The 26,839-nt window shown below is 35.6% G+C and overlaps 1 protein-coding gene across 1 annotated transcript in view; it reads left to right on the top strand.

The window, feature by feature from the left end:
* The window catches only part of LOC148949349 (protein sly1 homolog), a 204,263-nt gene that overhangs the window by 25,991 nt on the left and 151,433 nt on the right, over positions 1–26,839 (top strand). Inside the window, exons 3-6 of the mRNA XM_089093385.1 lie at positions 6,095–6,308; positions 9,628–9,718; positions 15,247–15,336; positions 17,987–18,128. Coding sequence (XP_088949511.1) covers positions 6,095–6,308; positions 9,628–9,718; positions 15,247–15,336; positions 17,987–18,128 — 537 coding nt within the window. The remainder of the gene's footprint in view (positions 1–6,094; positions 6,309–9,627; positions 9,719–15,246; positions 15,337–17,986; positions 18,129–26,839) is intronic.

Here is a 26,839-nt window from a genome sequence, read left to right as displayed (position 1 = left end):
GAGGGCTATGAAGGGGTTGGCATCCTCAAAGATCTAATTTCCAGAACTTAAAACTATTCTGAACAAAAGTAGTATCTCAATATGTTAAGCTTCTGTATGTGGGAAAAAATCGAGCAGGAAAGAGGGGTTAGGGTCCTGTCAATCATTTTCGAATACTAAAAAGGGCCATTGGTTTTTGAATACTGAAATGAATGAGACCTTTTTGAAGTTTCTACGACAATGACTTCTATAAAAAACCTTATATGCCCCCAGGGCATAACTTACAACCCTTGCCCTGAAGGCTGTGGGGGAGTGTCCTCCTCAAAAATATAATTTCTTTTTGGAAATCAGCTACGCTGAACAAAATGGCTATCTCAAAATTTTGATTGGATATGCTTGGGAAAATGGTGGGCGTGGAAGGGGTGATATTTACCCTCCAATCACTTTCGACTATTAAAAAGGGCACAAACTACTCCAATTTCCAATTGAATGAGCCCTTTTCGAAGTTTCTTCGACGATTTCTTCGATACGAAGAGTCCTGCTCTAAAGGAAAAAAATAATCAATAATACATTGTGCCAACATCGTTCTTATATGATATAAAAAACCTTATATGCCCTCAGGGCATAACTTAAAATCCTTGCCCCGAGGGTTATGGGGGAGTATCGTCCTCAAAAATATATTTTCTATCTGGAAATCAACTACGCTGAACAAAATGGCTATCTCCAAATTTTGATTGGATTTGTTTGGGGGAATGATGGGCGGGGGGCTAGTTGCCCTCCTATCACTTTCGACTATTAAATAGGGCACTAGCCACTCAAATTTCCAATCGAATGAGCCCTTTTCTAAGTTTCTACGACAACTCCTTATGAATTGCCCGGGTATGGAAACCAAAAAAAAAAAAAAAAAAAAAATAATACATTGTGCCAACATCGTTCTTTACTTAGGCAGTGCGATTGCGCTGCCGATGATTTAAAGGGTTTATTCATTTCCGCTTTTAAAAGTTTTAAAACAAGACTTTCTAATCTGGAACCTGATAGATCTTAGGAAGTAAAAGCACCTTAAATATAAATGAAAAATTGGCCTTATCATCGCCTTTTTAGCATATTATTTTTATCATAATATTTTACATATTATGAAGTGTAACAGTAATGGACCCATATTCTATTCGTTTTACTTATGTTAAAAACGAGTATGAATTATTAAAAAAAAGATTATATGTTCAAAGTAAAGAGCAAATTTTACACTTAAAACGAACAACAGTTTTAAAGCCATTAAAAAAATTATAGTTTTTTTCCATATTATTGGGGGGGGGGGGAGGCAAGTGCTCCCTCCTCAGCGACGCCACTGACGACCAGGAATTACTTAAAGAATAAATCAAACCCAAAACGAGCATAAATTAAATAAACAATTATAGCAAACAAACATACAACATGTACTAATATAGATGAATAAGTAAATCTTAAAACGAGTAATTAGGAGACAAAATTTAGGAGACAAAAATGTTTTGGCACTCTTTTCCTAAACATAATATTTAAAGTTTGCTTACCCTCTCTAAACACTTCCTTATAGTTTTAACTCGATCCCCCATTCCCTCCTAAGATATTACAGATATGCTTCTTTGATAGCCTTGTATGTTTTCCCGTCCCAAGAAACACAAAATATGAAGTACAGCAGCCTCCTCCCCTCAACACACCTAAATTTCAGCTTAATCCTTAAAATTTGTTCCTGTGATATTGTAGATTTTCCATTTGGATGACTTATATGCGTGTTTTTTTTTTTCTATTTACCTCTGTTCCCAAGTCAAGATTTGAGGTTTTCTTGTCCCTTCTCTTCCTTGCTTTGCTTATGTCTCCTATCAGCCGCTCCTAGGTTTAGAGAGTAACGTCTACCTCCTCCATCTACTTCGGTCCGTGGCGAGCGTTTGTGTTTTGTTCAGTCTAATGTTTGCTATCATCAGAAACTTAGACAGGGTGTCAGACCATCGCTCCTTCGTTCGGCTGCGGGATTACTTCCAGCTGGCTTTGGTAGGGTCTAAGTCATAGATTGTCTTTGTGGAGGGATGTGGAAGTATTGGCAGCAGGTGTCCAAGCTATAGTAAGTTGCGCTCAGCTGCTTGGATGGGAAACTAAGACTGCTCAAAGATCTCGAACAGCTTCTCGTTGCTGATGAAGTCGAACCATCGCAATTTTCAATCCTCCTCAAGCTCTTTGACTGAAATTCGTCAATGCCTTGAGGGTTACGGGTGATGCTTGCCACGTCTCAGCTCCATAAAACATCACAGAGCCGACGAGTGCTTCGAAAATCCGTAGTTTTGTTTTGAAACAGATATTCGATTTTAGCCAGAGGTGACAGTTTAGTCAGCCCATGGCAAAAAACGCTTTGATTAATCTTGCTTGGCACTCTGAGAGAACTGAGCCACCTGTTGAAATTAAGGAGCCGAGGTGCGTGAACTTTAGAGCTGTATCAATGCTAGTGGTGCTGTCTAGGCCAGCCAAGGGATTGGCAGCAGGAGCAGATGGGTCTATGTCCATAAATTTTGGTTTTGCTCCAGTTTATCTGTAGTCCTATGTTTGCAGCCTCTTCTTGTAGGGTTTGGAGTGATTCCAGCAACTGCTCCAAGGAGTCCAGCAGAATGACTAAGTCATCAATAAAATCAGCGTCTGAGATGACTCGGTCTCCAAGCTCCAGCCCAAAGCTGAAACGTGAAGTTTTTTTTGTCATAATGTAATCACGACATTGAAGAGCTCTGGGACCACTGCACACCTTTGACGCACTCATGTCATGATTTGGAAGAATGGGCTGCTCCGGGCGTTCCCTTGAACTTGGTTCTGCGTCCCATGGTTGTAGAATCCTCTCAATAGTTAAGCGGTGTGATATAAAACAGACTTGCTCCGGTTGCCATATGTTACGAATAATATCATGACTTTGATCCAGCAGGAGCACTGAGAAAAGTCTTCCGGGGCTGAGAGTAGAGTTATTCCACGGTAGTTGATGCAATCACTTCTAGAGCCTTTCCTCTTGCACAAGGAAACGATAGCACCCTTCCACCAATACATGGGAATTATCTTAGTTTGTCAGATTGCAGAAAACAGGGGAGTGGAGATTCAGGGGCATTTTAAGACTGGCATATATTAGTAGCTCTGACCTTAGGCTGCAGACAGCAGCAGCTTTATTATTCTTGAGCCTTTTTAATGCATCTCCAACTTCTGAGGAGCTGAAAGGCTCGTCTCGATGGGGAGTATCTCCTTCAAGGTTTGGACATCTAGGTTGGCTGGGGCTATTGAGACTATCGCTGGGAGACACAGATGGGGTACTATTGTTGAGGAGTGACCAGAAGTGGTCCTTCCAGTGCTCAAGACAAGAACCTTCATCAGAAAGAATTGTCTTATCCCTAGATAGGATAGGCCCAATATGGAGGCTTTATTTTCCGTGAGAACTCGGATATGCTGGAACAAACCAATATCCTTATCTTTGCTTTTAATTTGATTTCATAGGCCTTTCAAAAAGTGGGTTTGGTCCCTGTGAAGGAGTCTGTCCCAAACTCAGTTGAGCCTCAGTAAGTGGCTGTGTCCCCAAGAAGTTTTGCTTTCCGTCTTTGATCTATAATCTGCAGTGTTTCATTTGTTAGCCATGGATTCTTTGGGTGACTCCTCTTACCAAGCACAGGATGTGCTGTTTCGCTTGTCTGTTTTTGAAATATTTCCATACATTTTCACTGCTGTTAAGTGTGCCAAGGAACTCGAAATGATTCGATATCTCGACACTGTACTTCTGGCGAGTGTCTGACTTCTTTACTTTCCCAACGTTTGCAGTGACAGGTTTTCTTCAGATTGATAGGCTTGGAGGCAAAGCTGGATATTTGCGCACCGAAATCTGTGGTCAGCATTTCCAAGCTCTGTTGATCTTTAAGTTCAGCGCTTCTTCATCGAGGATACCCAGTGTTTGCAAATAATGACGTAATCAGTAATATTTTCTTTACGATGGTCGTTACTATACCACGTTTACTGCTGGATAGTTTTACGCTGGAAGTAGGTGTCTGCATTGACTAGGTCATGAGACCGGCACATTTTCAGTAGTCCAAAGCCATTGTCGTTAAGTGGGTGGTGGATAAAGGAACAAACGTGCCGTGTTAAACACCCATATCGTCATGCATTGTTTTATTGCAGTCACACGGAAGAGCAGTTACATCGTGGGGGGGGGGGGCACTGTCACAAGACATATGGGCAGAGCAGAATAGAAATCTTCCTTGGTTACATCGTCAGAGTCATTCGTCAGGGCATAGCATACGATGATGTTCATATGCCTATGCTTGTGTCCAAACCGGATATTCATTAGTTTGTCATATATGGCTTCGTGCAAGAGTAAAGCATGGCTATTTAGCGCAAGGCTATCACCATTTCTTCTCATGTTTCCTCCAAACCAGAGCTACATGTGATTCTTGCCCATTCGCTTTTCTCCGCTTCCGGTAAAATGACTTTCTGCGAGACCCGCAATCGCAACTTTGTTCTTACGTAGTTCTTTGGTCCAGATGCATTCAATGTCAAAAGGATCCAGCTGGCTATTTTAAGCCTCCTCTATGTCTGTTGACACGCGATGGTCATAATTTCAAACGAGAGTCTTGATCCGAGGTTATATCGTCATTTTGACAATTTTGATCGCTTGGTAGCTCATAATTTTTTTTTTTTTTTTTTTTTTTTTTATTCCACTACTTAACTTGAACACGCCTTATGCGTGAATAGATTGTAGGTCCTATAGGGGCTTAATCTAAAAAACCGTTTACGTGGATTGGAGACTTAATATTTTCAACCGCTTCCTCCCAGTAAAAAATTGAAGTCCGATTTGCACCCCCCCCCCCCACCCACACTACTTGGGAGGTTCAACTCAATCGTCCGGGTCGTTCTTGAGATATTGCAGATGTGCTAATAGCCTGCACATGCACATTTTCTTTAAATTTACCTCTTCCTCCAACCCCAAGTCAAAATTTGGGATCCATTTGACCATCCCACAATCCCTGAAAGTTTCGATTCGATCTCCCGAGCCGTTTTCGACATATTGCGGATACTCTATTTTGTTATCTTGAATACATATAGTATCTTTTGATTTACATCACTGCTTAACTACGAATAAATTCTAGTCTCACAGTGTCTTAAAGTGACAAAAATCATAGGTAGAATTGAGACAAAATATGTCCAACTCTTCTCTTCCCCCTCCTCCATCCTGAAAATAGTTACACTCGCCTCCCCCCCCCCCCCCATAAAAATCCAAATTTTCAGCTAGGTCTCCAAAGCTGTTCTCAAGATAAAGCAGATACCTCCTGTTTATAACCTTGCAACATATATTACGTGTTGATCCTCCTCGCTTTCATCAAGTCCCTATTAGTGAACAATGGATAATTTCCATAACTAAGGAGCATTGCCCGTGGGACTGTGGGATGATGCCGACCCTGGTGGCATCTTTACCAGATTTTTCGACCTCTGTGAACAAAATGACTGTCTCAAAATTATGATCCGATATCATGAGGGTTTGCGGGACGAATGGCTGACAGAAAAGGGTACGCTAATGAGGCTGGAGGCTCTCCAATAATTTTGACTCTTAAAGAAGGCTCTAGAACTTCCAATGTTCAGTCAAATCAATTCTTTAATTAGGCTGCACTACAGCGCTGTCTTTAATTTTGTTTATTTTTAATACCATCCCCAGGCTAATCTAAATATGAGGGGACTAGCACCCTCTCAGGCCTCAATCTGAAATGAGGGATATTTTTGTTCCCTTATGCAAGTGAGGAATTTGGCTTACGGGTTTGCTTTGATACTTGTTCTCGAAACAAGTATCCAAAATATTCCTACCCTTGTTATTTTGTTTAAGAAATATCTAAATGTTAAACTTCCAAAATATCAAATTCCTTTCAGAGCTGTGTCTAGTTTGAACCTTCTTCCTTAAGAAAAAATCACTTCCTTAAAAAAATAAGAAAAATCACTATCACAACACGCACATTTTGGACGTCTATTGGAAAATAAAGATCCTTTTTGCTGTTGAACAATGAATTTCAACGAGGGTTATCCTATGGATTCTTCACTGTCTAAATAGTTTTTAACCAAAACACGTTTTATTTTGTAGGAGCCTTCATTCCTCTCGGGAAGCGGTTCCTGAAAGTCCATGCATTTACTTTTGTCAGCCAACTTCTGAAAACATTGCCCGGATTGTTCAAGATATGAAGGAAAGCTTGTACTGCCAGTATTACTTCAATTTCACTGGCAACATTGTACGGCCATTACTAGAAGAATTGGCACAGGGGGCTTTTGATAGTGGTATATCTGATGATGTGCATCAGGTAATTATCTCGTTGCTTATTATTTTTTTTAAGGAAGATTCCTTGGTAAAGGAAAAACGAAATAGCTTAAAAATGCTACTTCAGGACAACGAAAACGACTTCTATTATACAATACTTTTAATTCAGTTGCTGTTTTTATTTAAGGGGGATTGAGACCATAATCATTGAGCAAACTCTAAAATGCAATTTTGGCAGCACATTTTATGTTCTTGCTTTAAATAGGAAAATAAACCAACAAAAATATACATTTTATAAACTAAATGAACTATATTGAGATGTCAAATAACAGTATATATGGAAAGGACAAAACTATTTTTTGGGGGACTAATCTTTCCCCGTGACCGCTTGATAGGTACTTCACTAGTTTAGTAAAACTGTAAAACGCAGAAAAGACCCATAAGTAGTGTAAAATAACATTTTTAAGTTGCAAGAAAAGGGAGTTACAAGTACAAAATTTGTAGCTTTTAAAATGCCTAAGGATTATAATTCAAAAGAAACCAGTATACAAAACATAAATCCCTTTTCACATCCTTCCTTTCACCTCCCTTTTGAAATCCCTTTCACATCCTCCCTCCCTATGCAAATTTTTGTCCAATGTGTGAGTTTTTGTCGAACTAAGAAGACAAATTTTGGGGAATTGTGATGTAAAACTGATTGAAAAAAATATCAAAACATATTCAAAGTTAAAATACAAGAAAAAGTATTATAAAGGGACTCCTAGGCACTGCTTTTTGTAAGTTTCTAAAAATCCTGTAACCATTTAAATCCGATGGATTACAAAATATTTTCCTCCATGACTTGAAAAGAGCTACGATTTAGGAGTAGCAGGGGCATCCACTGGAATTCTCTGAGGTGAAGGGTGTGTGTATTCGTAAACCATCAAGAGGGACAATATTGAAAAAGATTTTTTAGCCAAAATAGGTAGCCAATACTAAATAAATAGCCAATACAATTATACATGATAGCTGGTAAATAATCAATTATACTACTACAGACAATAAATCATGCTGAGGACAAAATGGTTTTTTGACATTAGCTTTAAACGAACTTGAGAAGAAGGTTGCAGAGCCGATGTAAATTAGAATAGCAAGTTACAATGTATTTTTGCCCAATTCAAGGGCGTATTGGAGGGTAAAAGGATTCGAGTAAGATCGGAGCTATTTAAGGTAGAGTGCTATATGTAGCTAAATATGGCAGAGAAGCATGTGCACTAAAGAAAGAAAAGGAAAATGGCTAAATATGGCAGAGAAGCATGTGCACTAAAGAAAGAAAAGGAAAATGGCTAAATATGGCAGAGAAGCATGTGCACTAAAGAAAGAAAAGGAAAATGGCTAAATATGGCAGAGAAGCATGTGCACTAAAGAAAGAAAAGGAAAATATGATAGATGTATTTTGGACTGTAAAATTTTATCATTAAAATTGTCAAATTCAGCACATTGCTTTCCGTGTCAGTATTACTGGTTACAAAATTGTGGACAGGACCGCACAAAGTGCTTTTCACCTTCCTCTTTTCCCGGTTTCAAAAACACGACTTCAGAGACATCTTTAGGCCTTTTGAGATGCCATCTTAGGCATCTTTAGGCCCTAGCCTTTTGAATGCTCGGAAAAATGTTCTTCTGACTCTATCTAAGAGTTGCATGTCTACCACGGCATATTTTAGATTAAAGTGAATTTCTGACATTGGAATTGAATTTAAACATTAGAATTTCTTACATATTAAAATAAATACGACAACATGATATATTAATTATGTGATACAAAAATACTAGGCTTTTAAAAAATGTAGTTGTTATTTAACAAGTTTTAACAAAGATACTTTGAGCTAAAGTAAAATCAAATGTAGATATTGGCCATCAGAGTTGCTAGAGAACTCTATTGGATAGGAAGACAGGTAGTTTTTATTGCTATAATCTATAGAGGCAAGTATGAACAAAAATAGTAGATAAAAAGTCCAGGGTTTTAAAGCTTAAATATCACCTGCTATGATTTCTCATAGAATTTCTAGAATTTCATAGAATTCATAGAATCTCATAGAATTACTTTATTCCATAGGGTCCTGATTGTATGATTTTGTAAAGTCTTGCAGTATCATGGAATTTACTAATTGTAGGGCAGGATCCCTAGCAAAATATAACTTCAGTAAAAATGTATAACGGTAGAAACGAAAGGCTCTGAACTGAAACAGTAAAAAAGAAAAAAAGAAACGAAGTTCATGGATTATTTCTGTGTCTCGAGAATTTTTTTTTTTACGTTTATTTACAGCATCTGTGCCAGTAATTGTTTATAATTTTTTCTCTTTTCTCTTGCTAAATTAGTTAAAAAAACAAAGTTTTTCCGATGGAAGTCAAGAGCGAAGATAAACGAATAAAATTATTGTTTCGCGCCTTATGTAACATATATCTGCAATATAGGTTCAAATAAACTGACTCGTAATATTTTGCTAAATTTGTGACATTCTGCGAAACTAGCTCTTTACTGGAAACACAAGATCGACGCAACAAAACACAATTAGGAACGAAAAATAAGTACCCTACAGAAAATAAAACACTAATAATAAATAGTCTTTCTCAATAATCTTTCACTGACCATGAAATCAGTTAATTTTAGTATACAATTCTCTCAAAACCTTGTTTTATAGTAACTCAAGTAAAGTGAAACAAAGGTAACTAACACTACATAACTGGGACATAAAAGGTATTTCTGGAAGATAAAGCTTGTAAGGGTCTAGAACAAAGGCAGAAAAACAGAGTAACACACAATAAAAGGTGTAAATTTAGTTAGATTTAGTTAGACTAAGTTTAGTTTAGTTTAGATAATACAGTTTAGTTAGATAATACAGGAGGAGTGTGCGTAGCTGTGTTGACCTCAGGTGGCTTGGTGCTTCCATGAGTTGTTAGTAGTAGTAGTAGTAGTTTCTGAGATAGCGAAAAAATCGTAATGACTGCTATAGAATAACTTTTGTGGAAAACAAAAAGCCTTTCTTGAAATCTAACTTCTTTTTGTTCAGTTGAAGCTACGCTTTTTTCCAATTTCTATTATCGTCGTTGTTTTTAAGATATAAAAAGTCATAAAATTTCTTTTTTTAATACCTTATATTTTTATTCATTGTGTTAAAAACCGCAAATCAGATTGAGTACATTCTTCTAAGGCGCCTCCCCAAGAATCTTGTTTAAGGAGGTAATGCTGCTTGGAAGGCTAGTAAATCATTAAAAGGGGTCAAATGTATGTTTCTTTCTTTTTTGGGAGGAGGGGAGTTAAGCTTTAAGGTATTTCTCTCTAAATTTAGGTTCAAAATATGGTTAAGTTTTCTTTGTTTCAGGTTTTTTGTCAGTATACTTGTTTTATTTGCCCGGAAGAAGACTTATTTACGCTGAGATACAAAATTGGCGCGGATGCTCTTGGCTATTACAGTAAGATCACCTTTTCTTCTTTTTCTTCCATCGCATGTGCATTTTCAATTGAATTTATGGGCTTAAGGGAACATGGACATACGAGAACAAAACCTATTCAGAACTAAAGAGAATGGATTAAGAGAAATGTAAAAATATGCTTTACCGCCAGCAACACATGATTTGTTTCATCTTTGAAAAAGTGATAGTTCTTCAGCGATCAATGCCTATCAATGGCTTTGATGATTATACCTGTGCCACATTGCCAAGAAAAGTGCTTGCTGACTATTTGTTTGCACAGAATCTTGAGACTTGAGAGGGAGTTCTTCCCCTCTGGCGAGATTCCAAGAAGTGTCACTCGGAAATTCAAGACTTAAAACCCTCTAGCATATGCTATTATTTGCTGTAAGTTACTTGCGAAAGTTTTTAAAACAAAATTTGATCCCTTTCTTGTTATAACACCAATACTACAGAGTAAAAAATGCCTCCAAATATTAGTATGATCAACAGACAACAAATTACACAACTATTAAATTGGGTTTATGCAAAGTTTTTTTTCTTAATCAGTTTTGAATAGATTAGGTACTTTTCTTTAGCATGAATGTGAAAATAAAAAAAGCACAAAATCTGCCAAATTCCGTGAAGGCGGGATGGGGATTGGGTTGGTCCAAGACCAAAAGACATTAACTCCAATGTTTCTCAAAATGAGTTGTATATGGATCATGAATATATTTTTACTAAACAGAATCCAATGTTTATGTCAGGTTTTCCCAATTTTGTACCCTTGAGGAGATAATATTTAATAAAAGACATTATAACTATAAAAGAAAAAATATAAGATCGGAAGTATTGTTTCTTTTTATGAAAATCGTGAATTATCAAAATCAAAAGATATCAGTCGCCTATTACGTCTCACCTCCAAGGGAATCGTTGCATGACTGGAATAACCATGTTTCGATTTTCACGTGTCGTTTTATAAAATTCATGAAATATAAGAAAACCACGTCATGCATTTTATATAATAGTTTACTCGTTTATCAAGATGGTGAACTTTAAGCCTCTAGTTTTGTACTTTTGACCATTACAAATTGATTGGCTATCTTATAATTTTTATTCACTGGTCTTTTGGCCCTCTTTGGACAAAATCGATGTTTTGTGGCACAAAATGGAATAGAAAGGCACTTTAATGTGGCATAGTCACTTTTATAACTTGTTATTTAAAATCTGGAGGGTTAAACAGCTTAGGTCACAGTCCCTGGTGAAGAATATACTTTAGTACAGACTCTAAATTCATGCATCTATTTCAAAGCAATAGCAGATCAATATACCGACTTTGCTTGATTTTTTGTTGTTGTCAGCTTTTATCCAAAATCCAATTGTTATGTTTCCCTTACACATTGGTCTTACAATTTCGAGTTTGTCTCGAATGATCCTTAAGTAAGAATTTAATTTTAGTCTCTTGTTATTGGAGCCTGTATTTCAAATCATGCTGCCTTGCTCTTTCGCTTTATTGCTAAATCTTCCAATTTTACCAAAAGTCCACTGTAAAAAAAAAATCGCTGAAAAGTACGCTTTTATTACCTAATTCAAATTACGTTTTTAAATTTTTGGCTACTATGGGCTAGAGTTCATTTTGTACTAGGTTGCCCCTACAGAGGCAACCTAGTACGCCGATCTATAAAGTAAAAACGCAAGGGCCACATATTTTTTTTTTATTGATAAGTACCAGGAGACTGAGCCTTGCTTGTTCCCTGATACTAAGCATGCGGCAGGCTTGTATATAGGTGATTCTTGCTGTCGCTTGTCTTCTAACCGCAGATTTCATACTGTATCATATTCATTTGTGATTCATTGTGATGTTTGTTGACTATAAAATTTTTTATTCTATTCCTTTTAGTTGATGGTCCCTCTATAAGTTTAATTCAGAAAACACAGTAAAGAATGAATAACTATTCTTAAAGGGAATTTTGGATGGTTTCAAGACGTCATCATAGTTCCAATACAATCACCCCTGAAAAAAAGAATTTTCCCAAAGTCGTGACCTATCTAGATAATTTTTAGATCAGAAAATACTAGTGTGCCAATTTTCAGAAAAATATCGAGCCGTTTGCGAGAAAAAAAATACACGTACATACTACATATAATAATACTAATTTGTTAAACCCCGCTTATACAAAAAAAAAAAAAGAAATGGAAAAATTGAAAAAAAGAAATGGAAGAGCGGAGTAAATGGAAAAAGAAGAAAAGAAAAAGAAGAGAATTTCAACGGCAGAGAGTAAAAACAAAAATCAAGCTCTTCCTTCAAATTTGGAGATTAGGTGCAAATCAAATTAACACAATGGTTTAATTGCTCTTTTCTCGGCACTTTATCAGAGGACGGCACAATGTTAATCGGGCCCGCCATAATTTGGGATATTAGAACGAATATGTTTCTTTCACGGAGCAGGTATTTAATTAAACGGGTATCTTTAGAATTAGACGGCGCTGGTAAATAAGTAAAATTGAAATACCTAAAACAGTGCTTGAAGAGGGAAAAGAAAACCTGCACATCACCAAACAATATTCATAGAGGAACACTATGACACAGTATTAATCGTACATATGTACTTTATTCTACATAACACTACAGAATATTGTACAAACAATATTCATATATATATATATATATATATATATATATATATATATATATATATATATATATATATATATATGTAATCGATTTTGGGGCCAGACATGTCAGTATGCGTGTTTTCATAAAAAAAAACTATATAGCCGATTTCGAGAAAAAATAAACATAGATATAAGACTCTTGTTCGTTTAATTCATAAAATAGACATATAACATTAACAATAAAAGGTTTCATTGGGAGTGTTTAATGCTTCCTTGTGCACAGCATTTCATGTTCGTCGTTCATTTTTATATTGTAGCAGAACTTTTGAGCCACGTTGTCGTTTAACACGAGAAAATACTACATGCACAGCGAAGCTTGGACCCTGGAAATTGGCACACGGCATGCTTGTATATATGTGGTTCTCGCTGTCGCTTGTCTTCTAGCCGCAGGTAATGTGAACGTCTTCCTGATGTCATGGCGTCACCATAGTTTCGATACAATCACCCTTGGAAAAATACGAATTCTTCCTTAAAGTTATGACCTATCTAGATCGTTTTTGAGGCCAGAAATGTCAGTATGCCTGTTTTCAAAAAAAACAACTATGCAGTTGATTTCGAGGATAAATAAGCAACTAACTTCTGAATCTTTCCCAAAGACTTCTTGGATCTTCAGCATGTCCATAAGTAAGAATCTGAACGAAGTGTATTCGCATTAAAGAAGGCATTTTGGACAGTGGTGATTCTTCTAGGCCATCTATCCACTGTTTATCGTTGAACGCGAGGCCATGAGCTAGGCATGCTTGTTTGTATGTCTTTTAACGAGTATGATTCACAGTAAAGACATCTTCTAAAATTGTTGTATCCTTCATATCATAGGAAAGTGCTCGCAAATGGAAGCACTATCAACGAGCTACATAATTAACATTCTGGATTTTACCAACTACACACACTCGAAGGATTCATTGCTCCCATGTACTCGTTCTCCTATTCCATTTAAAGCTTTTGGGCATTTCTCAATAATAGCAAAATTTCGGATTTGCTTGCGTTTGTTTCAACGCCTACTATGTCGAAAACGTGCTTCTAACAATGAGTCTTGGTGTCCAATATCTACCAAATCTTATTGATTTAAGAAAAGGTCTAAGAAATTTACGGAAAAAAAGAATAAAAAGCCGAAACAAAGGTAGTCAGCTTATGGTACCGAAAGCAAATTGGCGGCAACTATAAACGAAACCCCTTAATAGAAAATTGAATTGGTCCTGGATTTTATCCGTGGCTAAAAGTTTTCGTGATGAAGAATGTGCATTGCTCTCAAATTATTATAAATAAGGTTTATAAAACTATCCTTAGTATATTAGTTTATAGCTAAGTATTTATGCATGCATTATTTTTTATTTTAATTGGTTCCCTGAATGATTTTGGTCGACTATTTATTGCGAAAACTAAGTTTGTCTCTGATCTGGGTTTCCAAAGGTGTGAAGGAAAAGAACCGAACGAAAATTATCATTTTTACTTTTAGACTTTAGAGATTTGTCTATTGTAAATTTGTACTTGTGTATCCTTTCTCCCAACTGTGAACTGGCTCTGCTGATATAGAATTTTTGCAGAAACACGGGACTAGCAAGAATTGGATCTGTTCCCTATTTCCCAAAATTGAAAAAAATCAACCTTAATATTATTTTTTGAGGAAACAGAAAGATAAGGTTTTTGTAATTTCTTTCCAAGTTTTTTGCTATATTTACGAATATATGGGGGTGATTTTGTGGTTTTCTCCTTTATTAGGTCGACCAAACAACGGAGGATGAGTTCAATATTGCGTTTTTGGCCTTTTTTGTCTTTTTTCTGTAATCTTGCCCACAATTTCAATGTGGTGGTAATTATACAATAAAGGGTCTTCTGTAATTGGTTTTAGAGACTATGCAACCATCTGAGCAAATTTTTAAAACTCTATGAAATAACTACTGCTACGCTACTTTTCCCAGAAGGAGAGATGAAGCTAATTCAAGATTGGAGACCTTTTTTAGAATTAGGAAATCCAAGGAAGGATTTTCTTGATTCGTCAACCTGCAACGTAAACTGTAAACTGGTATCAAACGTGTTAAAATGCACCAAAACTCAATCAGAGAAGCAAGCTCATGATTCCAAACGGGACAAAACGTCAACAACTAAGTGGGCCCAGAAAGAATGTTTCCATGGGAAATTAGTAAAAGGGATATTATCGACGAAATCCTTATATAAACTTGCCAGATAAGAAGATAAAACTGATCCTAATGGTAAACCCATAATTTGAAGAATACAATTTGTATCTGAGCTCAGAATGTAAGGATTTCTTTTTGCAGAGTCACACACAAGTTTTACACAGAAGTTTTATATTAAAAAGTTTTATATTAAAAGTTTTTATATTAATCATACGAAACCAGAATTACTGTCCAAATTTTTCGTGTAAATCTCGTTCACATTCCTCTACGTAGCAAGAAGTTTACTTATAAATTGTGTTGTTGTTAAGGGGCGGGAGGGTGGCTAATCAAATTTTTTGGGGAGGGACAAAGACCGAAAGCCTCAGAAAAGCCTCTTGAATTTAAAAATTCAAGGTAATAAAATTTCTATGACAGCCTCTAAAGATAAATATGGAGATGGATTTAATCTCTGATTTCCCTTCATTCGGAGGAACATATTTTGACTACACTCAGTATGGATTTTGGTTTTGTTGCGTTTGCTTGATGAAATAAATGCAGACCAAGTCCATTTATCGAAAGAAGTTTTGTTTTGTTGTCTTCAAAAAAAGGACGTCATGAATAAATATAAATACATTTGTTTCCTTATTTTTGTTTTTAATGAGTTTTCTTAGTCCTAAAGTTTTAATTAAGGGTCTTATATGGGTTCTATATTGGTTTGTTTATATGGGTTCAATTAATCTTTTGTTTTCTTTTCTCTTATAGACCTGGCTAGGTCTGGAACCACTGAGGAACAAATGGACAATATCTTGGATCAAATTGTGGAAGGATTATTTGACACTTTCGCAACAATGGGTAAGTCTAAATGTTTGTCTTGGGTATTTCACTTAGTACATAAGAAAATGTTTCATCTGTTTGGCGGTGTTATGTCCATTCATCATATTACGTTTATTCCACTGTTGCTCTCTAAGTAAGAAACATCACTGATTTCAATACTTGCCTTATTGTAATTTCATATTTGGGTTCCGTTCTAGTGCGATTAAATTATCGCTAGGCAAAAGGAACGTTGTTTTTTGCTTCTAATTGCATGTTCTTGTTTTAATGAAGTTTTTCAGTGTTTTTGTTAAGTTCATTTTTGGTTATTAGCTATTTTGCTGTGTTAGAGTAATTTCCACGATTTATTTGTTGAAAAGTATCGAACGAAAATATTTTTCAGTTCAACTCTAACCTGTGAATTATATACGTCATTAGCTATTACACCATAAACGTCAATCCAAGTTAAAATCTTATAAACGTCCTTTGCTCTCATAGTGGTACATGTCTAGTATAATTGCAGTGCTTTGGTTAAAGTATTAATTGGATAAAGTATTATTGCACCCATATTGTATATGGGTGCAATTTTCTGAGTTAAAAAAAAACTAAATTTGGTTTTTAGGTATACAATTGACAGCCATGTAAGACACCTTATTAGAAATTGCGTGTATAAAGCACTGTCAAAAGATTTATAAAAAATAAGTTTACACCTAAGGGAATTGTATTGCTTAAGGGCAAATAATTTCTTTGACCACACTACCTTTCCATTTACAAAATAAAACGAATGAAAATATAGAAAAAGGGGTGTAATATTTTAAAAGAAGAGATTGGACTAAAATGAAAACTAAAAAGCAAACATTAGATAATAAAAATGTGAATATTTTAGCTTCACGTCCTGAAGGCTGTGAACAAATTAAACTTAAACTTTATCAAAGGGGAAAAACAGACAAAAACAAATTAAACTACATTAAGCAAAATATATAAAGAAAAGGAAAAAAGAAAAATAATAAATAAAATCATATCTTAATAACGTCCAATACGAATGTAATCACCATGCAATAGCAACGACGATAAAGTAGGCTGTCTGTCTTGTATATTGCGATGCAATAAAGCAACAGCAATGACACAGTTGTTATGCTTTATTATTTTGTTTTTTTCTTTCTACAGTCTACATTGTTTAGTCAAATAGAAAGGTCCCATGGGAAAAAGGAACATTTTAAAGAAAATACTCTGTTGCAAACAATGTTTTATTGTTAGATTACTGTTTTTTTAAGTCTTGTTTTGACGGTAGCCGATAACTAAATTTGCCAAAAATTCTACGGTCATAGATGCACCCTTAAACTTGGCCTATAGAGGTTTCTAACACAAATTTTCCAAGTAAGAATGTTATTTAGCGAGACCCTTGGCAGGTCGCTAATGAAGGAGGCGAAGCTGGCGAGGTCCTCGTTGGAGGAGCTATGGTTGAAGGCTCAGGACAGGTCGTCGTGGCGAATCACTGTTGCTGCCTTATGCGCCCCCAGGCGTAGGAGGACCTAAGTCTAAGTCTAATGTATAAAAGATACAAACTTTCATACCTAGGAAGTTCAATAAAACTGTCCTGAGCCAACAACTATTTTTATCACAGTGATTGACATCCTTGGGGGCAGTAATTGTATCTTGGGCACGACCGATTTCCAGAAACTGGAACGATGACTACTTAGTTCTATTGTAGCCAAAGGTGGCTTTATTGTGGCTTCGGTGGCTTTACAATGGCATTGACAAATGAAGCAACCTCATTTCGAACGATGGTACACAAGAATTTCAGACTAAGGCTAGTATTTGTGTATCGAAAATATCGATACTCTTCGAGAGCATTCAAATACCAATGCTATGCTGCTGAGTATCCTTTTGATTATTAAACCGCCATGAAAAAACCTTAGAATTCTTTCTAAATTATTTGTTTAGTATCATTTAATTGTAAAAGTGGTTTGATTTGTTGAAAGTGAAAATTGTTCAATCATAATGCAAATCAGAGCCAATAGTTCTCCCCCTTCCTTTTCTTGAGCTTGCTATATAAGTATGATTAAACATCGAAGAGAGCATTTTCTGAGACTTTACTTACGGTAGGATTAATTACCGTAGGCGATATGGACTGCTTGCCTACGAGCACACTACTTGCCACTTCATTGTGATTTCTGTTGGTTAAAGATTGAAAATTAAGATCAGTGCCATTGCTCACTGCCTGGGATTATTTATGATAGTCTAATATATTCTTTCTTCAGGTACCAAAATTTTATTCATCATAATTGTCATATTTCAAAAGAAGTGAGAGGGTAGGGGCCTAAATTATTACATATTATCATACCTACAACCAAAGCTATTATACAGTTTTTTTGCAGTTATTGGTATATTTATATTGGATTAAAGTAACGGCATTAAAGTCAGCAATACTCCTGAGTTCCTCATGTCTGCTTGCCATTTTGCTTTAGTTTTATTTTTGCTTCTATATTTTCTTTTTTGATGTTTTGTATAAGGTGTAACTCAATAAATCTATCTATCAATCTATAGAAGATTGCCATAGAGTCAGCTGCCGTTCCGAAAGGAAATACACTTCATTTTTGGATTGCAAAAAAAAAAAAAAATCTTGAAAAATACGAGCATTCCTACCTAGTTAGAATGAATTATCTCCTAACCTGGATCAATTTTTATTTAGGTTGTGCACCCGTAATCCGATGTCCAAAAGGAAATGCTGCAGAACAAGTAGCTGAACGACTATATAATAAAATTAAAAGCAACATAAGCGACACTTCTAACACTTTATTCAACAGAGATGTCGGGTCGCTCGCAAGTTTTAGGTAAATTTATAGTTGATGGAATATTGCAATTATTTATTTTATATTCTAATGTCCTCAGTCACTAGTTAGTAGTTAAGGCTCATAGAGTCTTGTTAAATTGATCATTGAAAATTAGTAGATAATGGAACTGCTCTTACGTAAAATTCGAAAGTCTCTCAAATTTGCTTTCAAAATAACGTTTTACTGTCAAGACTAATTTAGGTTGTAGTTCCCATTTCTGAATCAGCTAAAAATGGAAATTTATTCTTGCTTTCTAGTTTCTTAAAACCCGTTTTTGGATTTTTGGCTACTATGGGCTGCGGTTCGTCTTTTACTAGATTACAGCTACCACTGCAGCAATGAAGACACATAAATGTCTTTTGTATTGGGGCTATAAATATAAAAAGACTTTGTTCTAGTACTTCCAAAGCACTTTTCCGACAAGAAAATGTACTAAATAATTTATTTATTCCTGTATAAAAGTAAATGATATAAAGAACTTAAAGGACTGAAATTACCTTGAAATTTGAGGAACAAAAACAACAACAACAAAATATTACTGCTATGCAACAGGGGGACAGTAATGGATGGGATTATTTTGTTGCTCAGAAATTCTTGAGAGTTAGTCTATCATTTTACACCTTCTGTAACTATATATAATGAAAATATATGTATTTTTCTGGGAAGGATGCCAAAACGCTAGAACGCAGATTCAAATGTTCTTGTGAAGCTTCATAAAAACTATGTGAATTATTTATTTTCTGTAAGATTTTTTTTTCAAACTAATTTTTTCATTTCCTGCATCTCATTAAAGGGTACTAAATTTCATTTGATTTATGAAAAAGTGTTAGTATACGTTTGTGAATATTAGAGAGGGAGAAAGAGAGACAAAAGTGGATAAACTATTTTGCACTTACTTTCTCCCACGTGTATGGTACCCCGAATTAGTTGAATTATAGGCATCAAACGAAAAAGGTAACAATTTTAAATTTTAATGTTTAATTATTCAGCTTATTTCTATAGAAACGAATGGCTACTTTATAATTGCTAATAATAATTTTATAGAATGGATTGATACTCTGATTGACAATACGGAACCCAGGGATCAATCCCCCTGCCGCAAGGTTGGGCGACAGGCTTCCTAATCATCCCAGTAGAAAGAAAACAGCAACTGAGACATCGATTTGACGCCGTATGTGCCATCAACGGCTCAGGGAGATCTCAGAACCAAGAGGGATTTCTAGATACATTGAGCCCACTGATTTCGCATGTATTGAGATTGACTTTCTGCGAGGTGTGCTTGATATGGAAAATTATGATTTTCGCTATTTTCGCCTTCTTGCTTACTTAGCAAAACGATTTTTTAATTACCATTGATGTATGGTTTTTAATTGATTGATTAGCCTTAATATAGGCCCCAATAACAAGGATTAAGATATATCGGGATTAATAATACAGACTGATATTTATTGATAGTAGTATTTCTTGCTTCCACATCTCAGCTCTAGAAACTAGAAACAAATTTCATTATACTGAAATTTGTGCCAAAAACTTCTAATTAGGAACAATGATTTAGTTTTTCTATTATTTATTGAGGTGTTGAAGATGTTGAGACGGCTCAGCATCTCAACGGCTCATAATCCTAATCATATATTTCAATCTTCTTCTGCACCTCGGTCATGTTTTTCTACACCTTATGCTTAGATGAAGATGGAACATCGTACACAAGTTTCTTAGATTTAAACATGAGAAATGGGGCATCTATTTTGGTGATAGCCTCTGAATAAATTTTTCCTAAGGTTTTTTCGATTTCCGTACTTGGGACATGCACGCAAAGACCGCAATATAAAGAAATTAGGCAACAAATGTCCACCGAAGAAAAAGCTGTAAACTAAAACAAGAACAGAAATAAAATATCTACTGGTTCAAAATAAATTGTAGCAGTTAATTTTGGACTGTCTCATGATTATTTTGTAAATTGTCTACAAGAGCATCCCTGAAGCCCTGAAACCAGAGCATCCCTACCTATTTCTCTGGTAGAAACCAAATGTAGGTATTCTTAGTATTTTTTTCTATCAAACAGATTTGCCGTTTTGTTACTGTTTTTTTAATATATCAAATATATTGCAGGATTGTGATCCCAATTAGACGATCGTACTAACTTTTTCTCTTGCTCTAGCACTAAATTTTCGTCGTAATCTGTGCCTGCATTGGCCATAAAAATTTGGAACTAAACCCTAAAAATGGCGTCGGATTGAAACAAAAAGTACACCACTCGAATCAAATTGGCCTAAAACCCTATGCAGGAAACTTATAGTCCCATGGCTTGAACAACAGGGAAAATTCGCTGGCTTGAACTCTTTTTTACATGGGAAGTATATTTTTCCCGTTTCTACCTTCTCCACAGCTAGTGGGGTACCGGAAAATCCTACAGAGCTATTTAAGGGCTCATTTTTAACAAATTTGCTCTATCTAGCGTCTTTTCTAATTGAGAAAACATAATATTTAAAACAAATCCCTTTTTCTACAAGAAACGGAATTTTCGTATACTAGATGATGAATAACGTCATAACGTAACAAGTATAAGATATAGAATAAGTTCATACTCTAGGGAGGAAGCTATAGATTGCAGCTTTTTAAAGAAGATCAATTGAATACCTTAAAGAAAATAAGTTTAATGTACTTTAAAGGGTATCTTGGGTAATAGCAATTACAACTTTGTTCGTTCTTTACTAGTTCATGTGTGTAACACTCGGTCTTAAATTTATATATAGAGCGAAACACTGGTGTATTTGCATATAGAACTGAGCACTGGTAAATTTAAATATATAACTGAACACTGGTGCATTTACATATAGAATAGTGCATTTTTTATAGAACTGAATTTGTTAATCCACAATCTAGGCAAATCGTAGTGTTAAATTTCAAAACACCATTTTTTGCAACAAAGATGGTTTTAAAACTATTTTCCACAACCTCATGGGTGACGGTTTCCTTGTTTCCATCGATTGAAGTTAATGTAGTTGACGTCCAAAAAGAGAAAAGTAAGTTTAGTTTTTCTTTAGTAATTTTCGGGTTTCTATATGACCAGTGCGGTTTTTGCGGTTTTTTACATATTCCAAGCCTCGGTTCTTGATAAAACTGGAAAAAAAGAAACAAACAAATAAACGCATATTCGTTATCTTCTTTATTTCAAAAAACAACAAATTCGACATTTGTGCAGATAGGGGCTTTAAACTTCTACAGTAAGGTTTTCTGATATGCTGAATCTGACGGTGTGACTTTCTCTAAGGTTCAATGACTTTTAGGTGGTATTTCCCCTTTTTTCGAAAATATGGCAAATTTTCTGAGGCTCGTAACTTTTGAAGGGTAAGACTAAACTTGATGAAACTCATATATTTAAAATCAGCATAAAAATCCCATTCTTTTGATTTATCTATTTGTTTTTTAGAGTTTCGGTTACTATTGAATCGGGTCGTCTCTTACTTACAGTTCGTTCCCACCGAACTGTTTGATGTTCTTTATCGCAACGTTTTTGAATTTTCTGTTGCTACTTGCTCGGTTCCATTCTCTAAGAAGTTGCTGCTGTTCTTTCTAAACTGAAACTCTAAACTAAAACTCTAATCTAAAAATCTGAACTAAAACTCTAAACTAAAACTCTAAGCTAAAACTCTGAAATGAAAGTTTAAACTAAAACTTTGAACTATAACCCTAAGCTAAAATTCTAAACTAAAACTATAAACTAAAACTCAAAACTAAAACTCTAAACTAAAACTAAACTGAAACTATAAACTAAAAATCTAAACAAAAACTCTAAACTAAGACTCTAAACTAAAAAGTTAAACTAAAACTAAGCTAAAACTTTCAACTAAATCTCTAAATTGAGATTCAACACTGAAACTCTAAACTAATACTCTAAACCAAAACTCTAAACTAAAACTCAAAACTAAAACTAAGCCAAAGCTCTAAACTAAAGTCCCAAAAAAAAACTCTAAAGTAAAACTCGAAAAAGAAACTCCAAACCAATACTCCAAAATAGAATCCTAAGATAATACTCTGAACTAAAACTCTAAATTAGAACTATAAACTAAAACTCTAAACTAAAAATCTAAATAAAAACTATAAACCAAAACTCTATGTTAAAACTAGACTAAAACTCTAAACTGAAACTACACTAAAAATCTAAACTAAAACTCTAAACTAAGACTAAAACTAAACTAAAACTATAAACTCAAAGTCTAAACTAAAACTCTAAACTAAGACTCTAAACTAAAAATCTAAATTAAAACTAAACTAAAATTCTAAACTAAGACTCTAAACTAAAAACTCTAAACTAAAACTCTAATATACAAATTTAAACTACAATTCTAAACTAAAACTATACTAAAACTAACCTTAATTCTATACTAAAACTCTAAACTAAAATTCCAAGTTCAAAAATTTTGTTCCAAAAAAATGGGGGGGGGGGTAACCATATCAAAACTTCGTTAGCTAGACAACATTTCACTTCAAACTCACTTCTATTATTGAACAACATTTTTGGCAAACGAAACTCTGATAATAATGTTTTCAAGAATTTTCCTTATCGTTCTGAATGTGATATCGTAATACCAGATAATCGACAGACTTGATATTTCCATGGGCCAGCTTAAACCGCATACAATAATTTGGACGGTCTCGACAGACTTGATGTCTCCATGGGCCCGGTTAAAACTGCATATGATAATTTGGACGGTCTTTTTCACTTATAAGGACGGCTGACTTTAATGTAAATGTTAGTCACCGCTTGTCAAAGTGGAAGTACGATAAGACCAGATGTGTGTACTTGGAGTGTTATAGGACACCGCTTGTATGGTGCGATAGGGTCTCGCTTAAACCTATTACTATAATACCACTCTAGTTGTCATTGGCTACCAGGTGTCGATCATTGGCTTCTAGATGTCAATCTATAGCCACTAGATGTAGTATGATCGGGTGGAAAATTATTTTAGAGTGCCTTTCGAAATTTTATCTTTCAAAATATCATTAGTACCCGTATCGCATATCATGCATCGAACAACATCTAGGTTATGGTCTGCACATTGCGAGGCACCACAAACGCTACATCGATGCTGCTTTTCACCTTCTGGTCTGGCCCGACAAATGTAACAAGACTTTACTCTGTCATGCCTAGTTTCCATATCGTCTATGATTTGAAGGCACAAGTCCGGTCAGAGCTGCCGAATAATTTCCTGAACTGGCAAATTAGTTGGAAACTTTGCATGAATAATTTTTTTTTTCAAATATTCAATCGCCTGATAAATAGCGTACATCCCACATTCCGCTGAGTTATTTTGCCGGTTAACAGGGTGGTATTTAAAAGAGATTTTTTCGTATCTGCCATCATTTTTGCACAAGACTTTTAGCCTCTTTAGTATGATAGCTGCTTCTTTTTCGTTTGAAAGATCAAAGGCATCAATTACGTGAAAATATGAGTCTTTGAAATTTACCACACCCAAAATGAAGCGATTTCTATCAACATTACTCATAAATTGTCCCCCTTTCACATAAAGAGGCAGCAGCAATACTGAACACTGATGAGGCACTTGGTAGAATTTGTTTGATAACCGTTCGTCTTGACATTGCTTCGAATTTGTGGAAACCAGGGAGAGAGTGTCATCGCAGCTTATAGTGTACACATCAGGATGCGATTGAGTAATAAAATTTAGACCAAAAGATACAGCTTTAGTGGTCAGCCATTTTTTTGAACTTAAAATTGAAAAGAAATCAACCACTGTAAAAGAGTCGATATCAGTATCATACAGTAGAGGTTCATATGAATAGAAGAAGTTCAATTTGTTTTTATTGCTAATTTGATATTCACTATCGAATAACAACCCGAATTGCCTTCTCAGTACTTTTACTAGCCTTTCCTTTATGGCTGTTGATGTATTAAAACTGCTAATATCTAGTGAATATTGATCACATTTCCCAAATTTTAGTATGTTTTTCATACTTTTGATCCTCCTTTTAACATAATTTTCTGAGAAAGGCTTCTTTTTCAATGGCTCACCAACTTCAACCTCTGTTTTATTTGGCACTGTTAGGGCTTCAAGTACTGCTTTTCTCTTCCTTGATGGCGTGCATGAAGCTCTTATATCATGAACTTCCTTTTTTTGTCGTTTCACTCCCCCCTCGATATTCGTAACTCTTTCAATATCTGGAGATGAGGTCGATACCACCTTTCTTTTTTGTCCTTGTCTTTTTTGAGCAATTTTATTGCTATGTGTGAAGGGCTTTACTTTTCTTTTCCTGGATGGTGCATATGAAGCTAATGTCTCCTGTACTTCCATTTTTTGTCGTTTGACTCTTGCCTCAATACTCGTAACTCTTTCAATATCTGGGGATATGGTCGATACCACCTTTCTTTTTTGTCCTTGTCTCTTTTGAACAATGTTATTGCTATGAGTAATGATTTTCTATCTGAATAAGATACACCTAGTTTAGCTTGTCTGTGAAAAAAATTGTGAAAACTGTGGCTACAAGTGATTAATTTGTGTGATGATATTGAACTAATAAGAGAAAAATACGTGTATCATGCTGGAATAGTTTGATTCTTACTGACTTAGCTGTTTTTTTCCTAGAATTTATCCTAAAGTTTGAACTTTACACTAAAGCTACCTAGCGGCACATTCTCGTGTTCCTGGTTGCGTTCTGTTATCCAAGTTGCGTTCTGTTACCTGTTACCTGAGTTGTGTTTTATTTGGTGTTGCCTTGATATCAGTGCCTGAAAGTTGCAGAATGCCACCAAAAAGGCCTCGAGAAAGCCCCAAAAAAGGCAAAGACATTTGCGCTGCTTGTGACGAGAATCTGGATGAAGAATCTAGTGCAATGAACTGTGACATTTGTAAACAATGGCTTTGCATCGATTGCCTTGAAATTAGCAAATCCGAGTATAACCTTCTGACAAAAATGACTAGGAGATTAGGTTGCGAATGGAAGTGTCCTATTTGTAAAGGTAACGCCCTTAGTGGCGCTAGTGCGCGCTGAAGTACAAGCCATAGTTAATAAAACGCTTGAACCACTTGAACCTGCAATAACTGCTGTACAGGACCTAGATATTAAAATCAAGAATTAAACAGTCATTTAGTGAATTCAAAGAAGAGTTCAAGAAAGACATTGATGCCAAGTTCAAGGATGTGGAGACTCGCATTACTTCTCTTGAGCAAGCTCCGGGGGCTGCTAGTAATCCTGATCTGTTACAAAAGCTAATCAGATCTCAAGTAGAATCTCTTAAAGATGAAATGAACCAGGAATTCGAGAGCCACGTGAGAATATTGATTGCTGAAGATAGAGACAAACAAAGACGCAAATTAAATATCCTAGCATTCGGAGTATTGCCGCAACCCAATGATGAGACATTCATTCGTGACTTCTTATGTAATGAATAAAGCCTACAACGGATAGCTGTAAAAAATGTTCGCCGCCTCGTCAGTCCCAATAACTTCGGGAATGAAAATGATTCGCGTAAGGCGAGCCCCATTATTTTTTCGGTTGATGAATTAAAAATTAAGAAAGTGATCCTGCAAAAGTCATATAAGGAACCGGCCAAATTCAGTTTAGAAATGATGTTTCAAAAGCCGACCGTATAAAGGGGACAAAGCTGTATGAAGTACTTCATGCGCGACGAGCTAATGGTGAAGAAAACCTAGTCATTCGAGGCAACAGAATTGTTCCAGAAAACGTGCCCACCTCCGCAGCGCCAGCTGCAATGGAGGCAAACTAGATGATTCTCAAAGAAATATACATAGTAGTGTAAATAGCCCTGTGTCTTCTAATGTTGAAATAAGTACTATTGACGAATCAAGTGAATCTTTTTATAGTGCAGCAAGATCAGTAAGCTGTATTCTTTCCGAGCAGACTGTTTTCATGAGTGATGATTCAAATCACAGCAGCATGGAGTCTGGGGAATGTGATGATCTGGATAATAATGCACAAAGCCCAAATAAAAGTTGCACGAATTGGATGAAGAATGGTCTGAAAGTCGTCTTCAGTAACGTAGATTGTTTAACGTCAAAGCTCCATGAGATAAAATATGCCGTTTTGACGGAAAAAGCAGACGTTTACGCTTTCTGCGAGATTAAACCTAAATAGACCAATACTCCTCTTCGAGATACCCAGATCCAGATACCCGATTATACCCTGGTCACCAACTTATCTAGAGAAGGACGAAGAGGAATAGCCCTGTACATCCGAAGCTCTCTGAAGGTAGGAAGCATAGATATTAATTCAGATTATGAGCCATATATTGAACAAGTGTGGATATATGTCCTCCTACCTTGTGGGCCATTTTACATTGGTTGAATGTATAGACGCCCCAGTTCCCCTAGCCTTGAATCCTCCCTACTAGCTATGAGTACTTCAATTGATATTAAAATGAAGTTACAAGGAAACATAATTATTTTTGGTGATTTTAATCTCTCAAATATTAAATGGGTCAACGGATTCGGTTTTTCTGAAAATAGTTTCATAAGACCATTCCTGGAGTGCCTATTTAATCATTCTTTGTACCAGGCAGTTAACTTCCCGACAAGATATAGAAATGGTCAGAACCCTTCGCTACTTGATCTTCTACTAGGAAAAGACCAAGAGTCTATAATAAGCATCGAGCCCTTACCACCATTTGGAGCTTGTGACCAGATTGTCATAAGTTGCAGCTTTAGACTGTATTCCCAAAGACTAGAATTTACAAA

This window comes from Artemia sp. Qi Xiang Cuo, chromosome 8, assembly GCF_049724085.1.
Source record: "Artemia sp. Qi Xiang Cuo chromosome 8, ASM4972408v1, whole genome shotgun sequence".
Taxonomy (NCBI): Eukaryota; Metazoa; Arthropoda; class Branchiopoda; order Anostraca; family Artemiidae; genus Artemia; species Artemia sp. Qi Xiang Cuo.
This window is presented reverse-complemented; position numbering and strand designations above follow the sequence as displayed.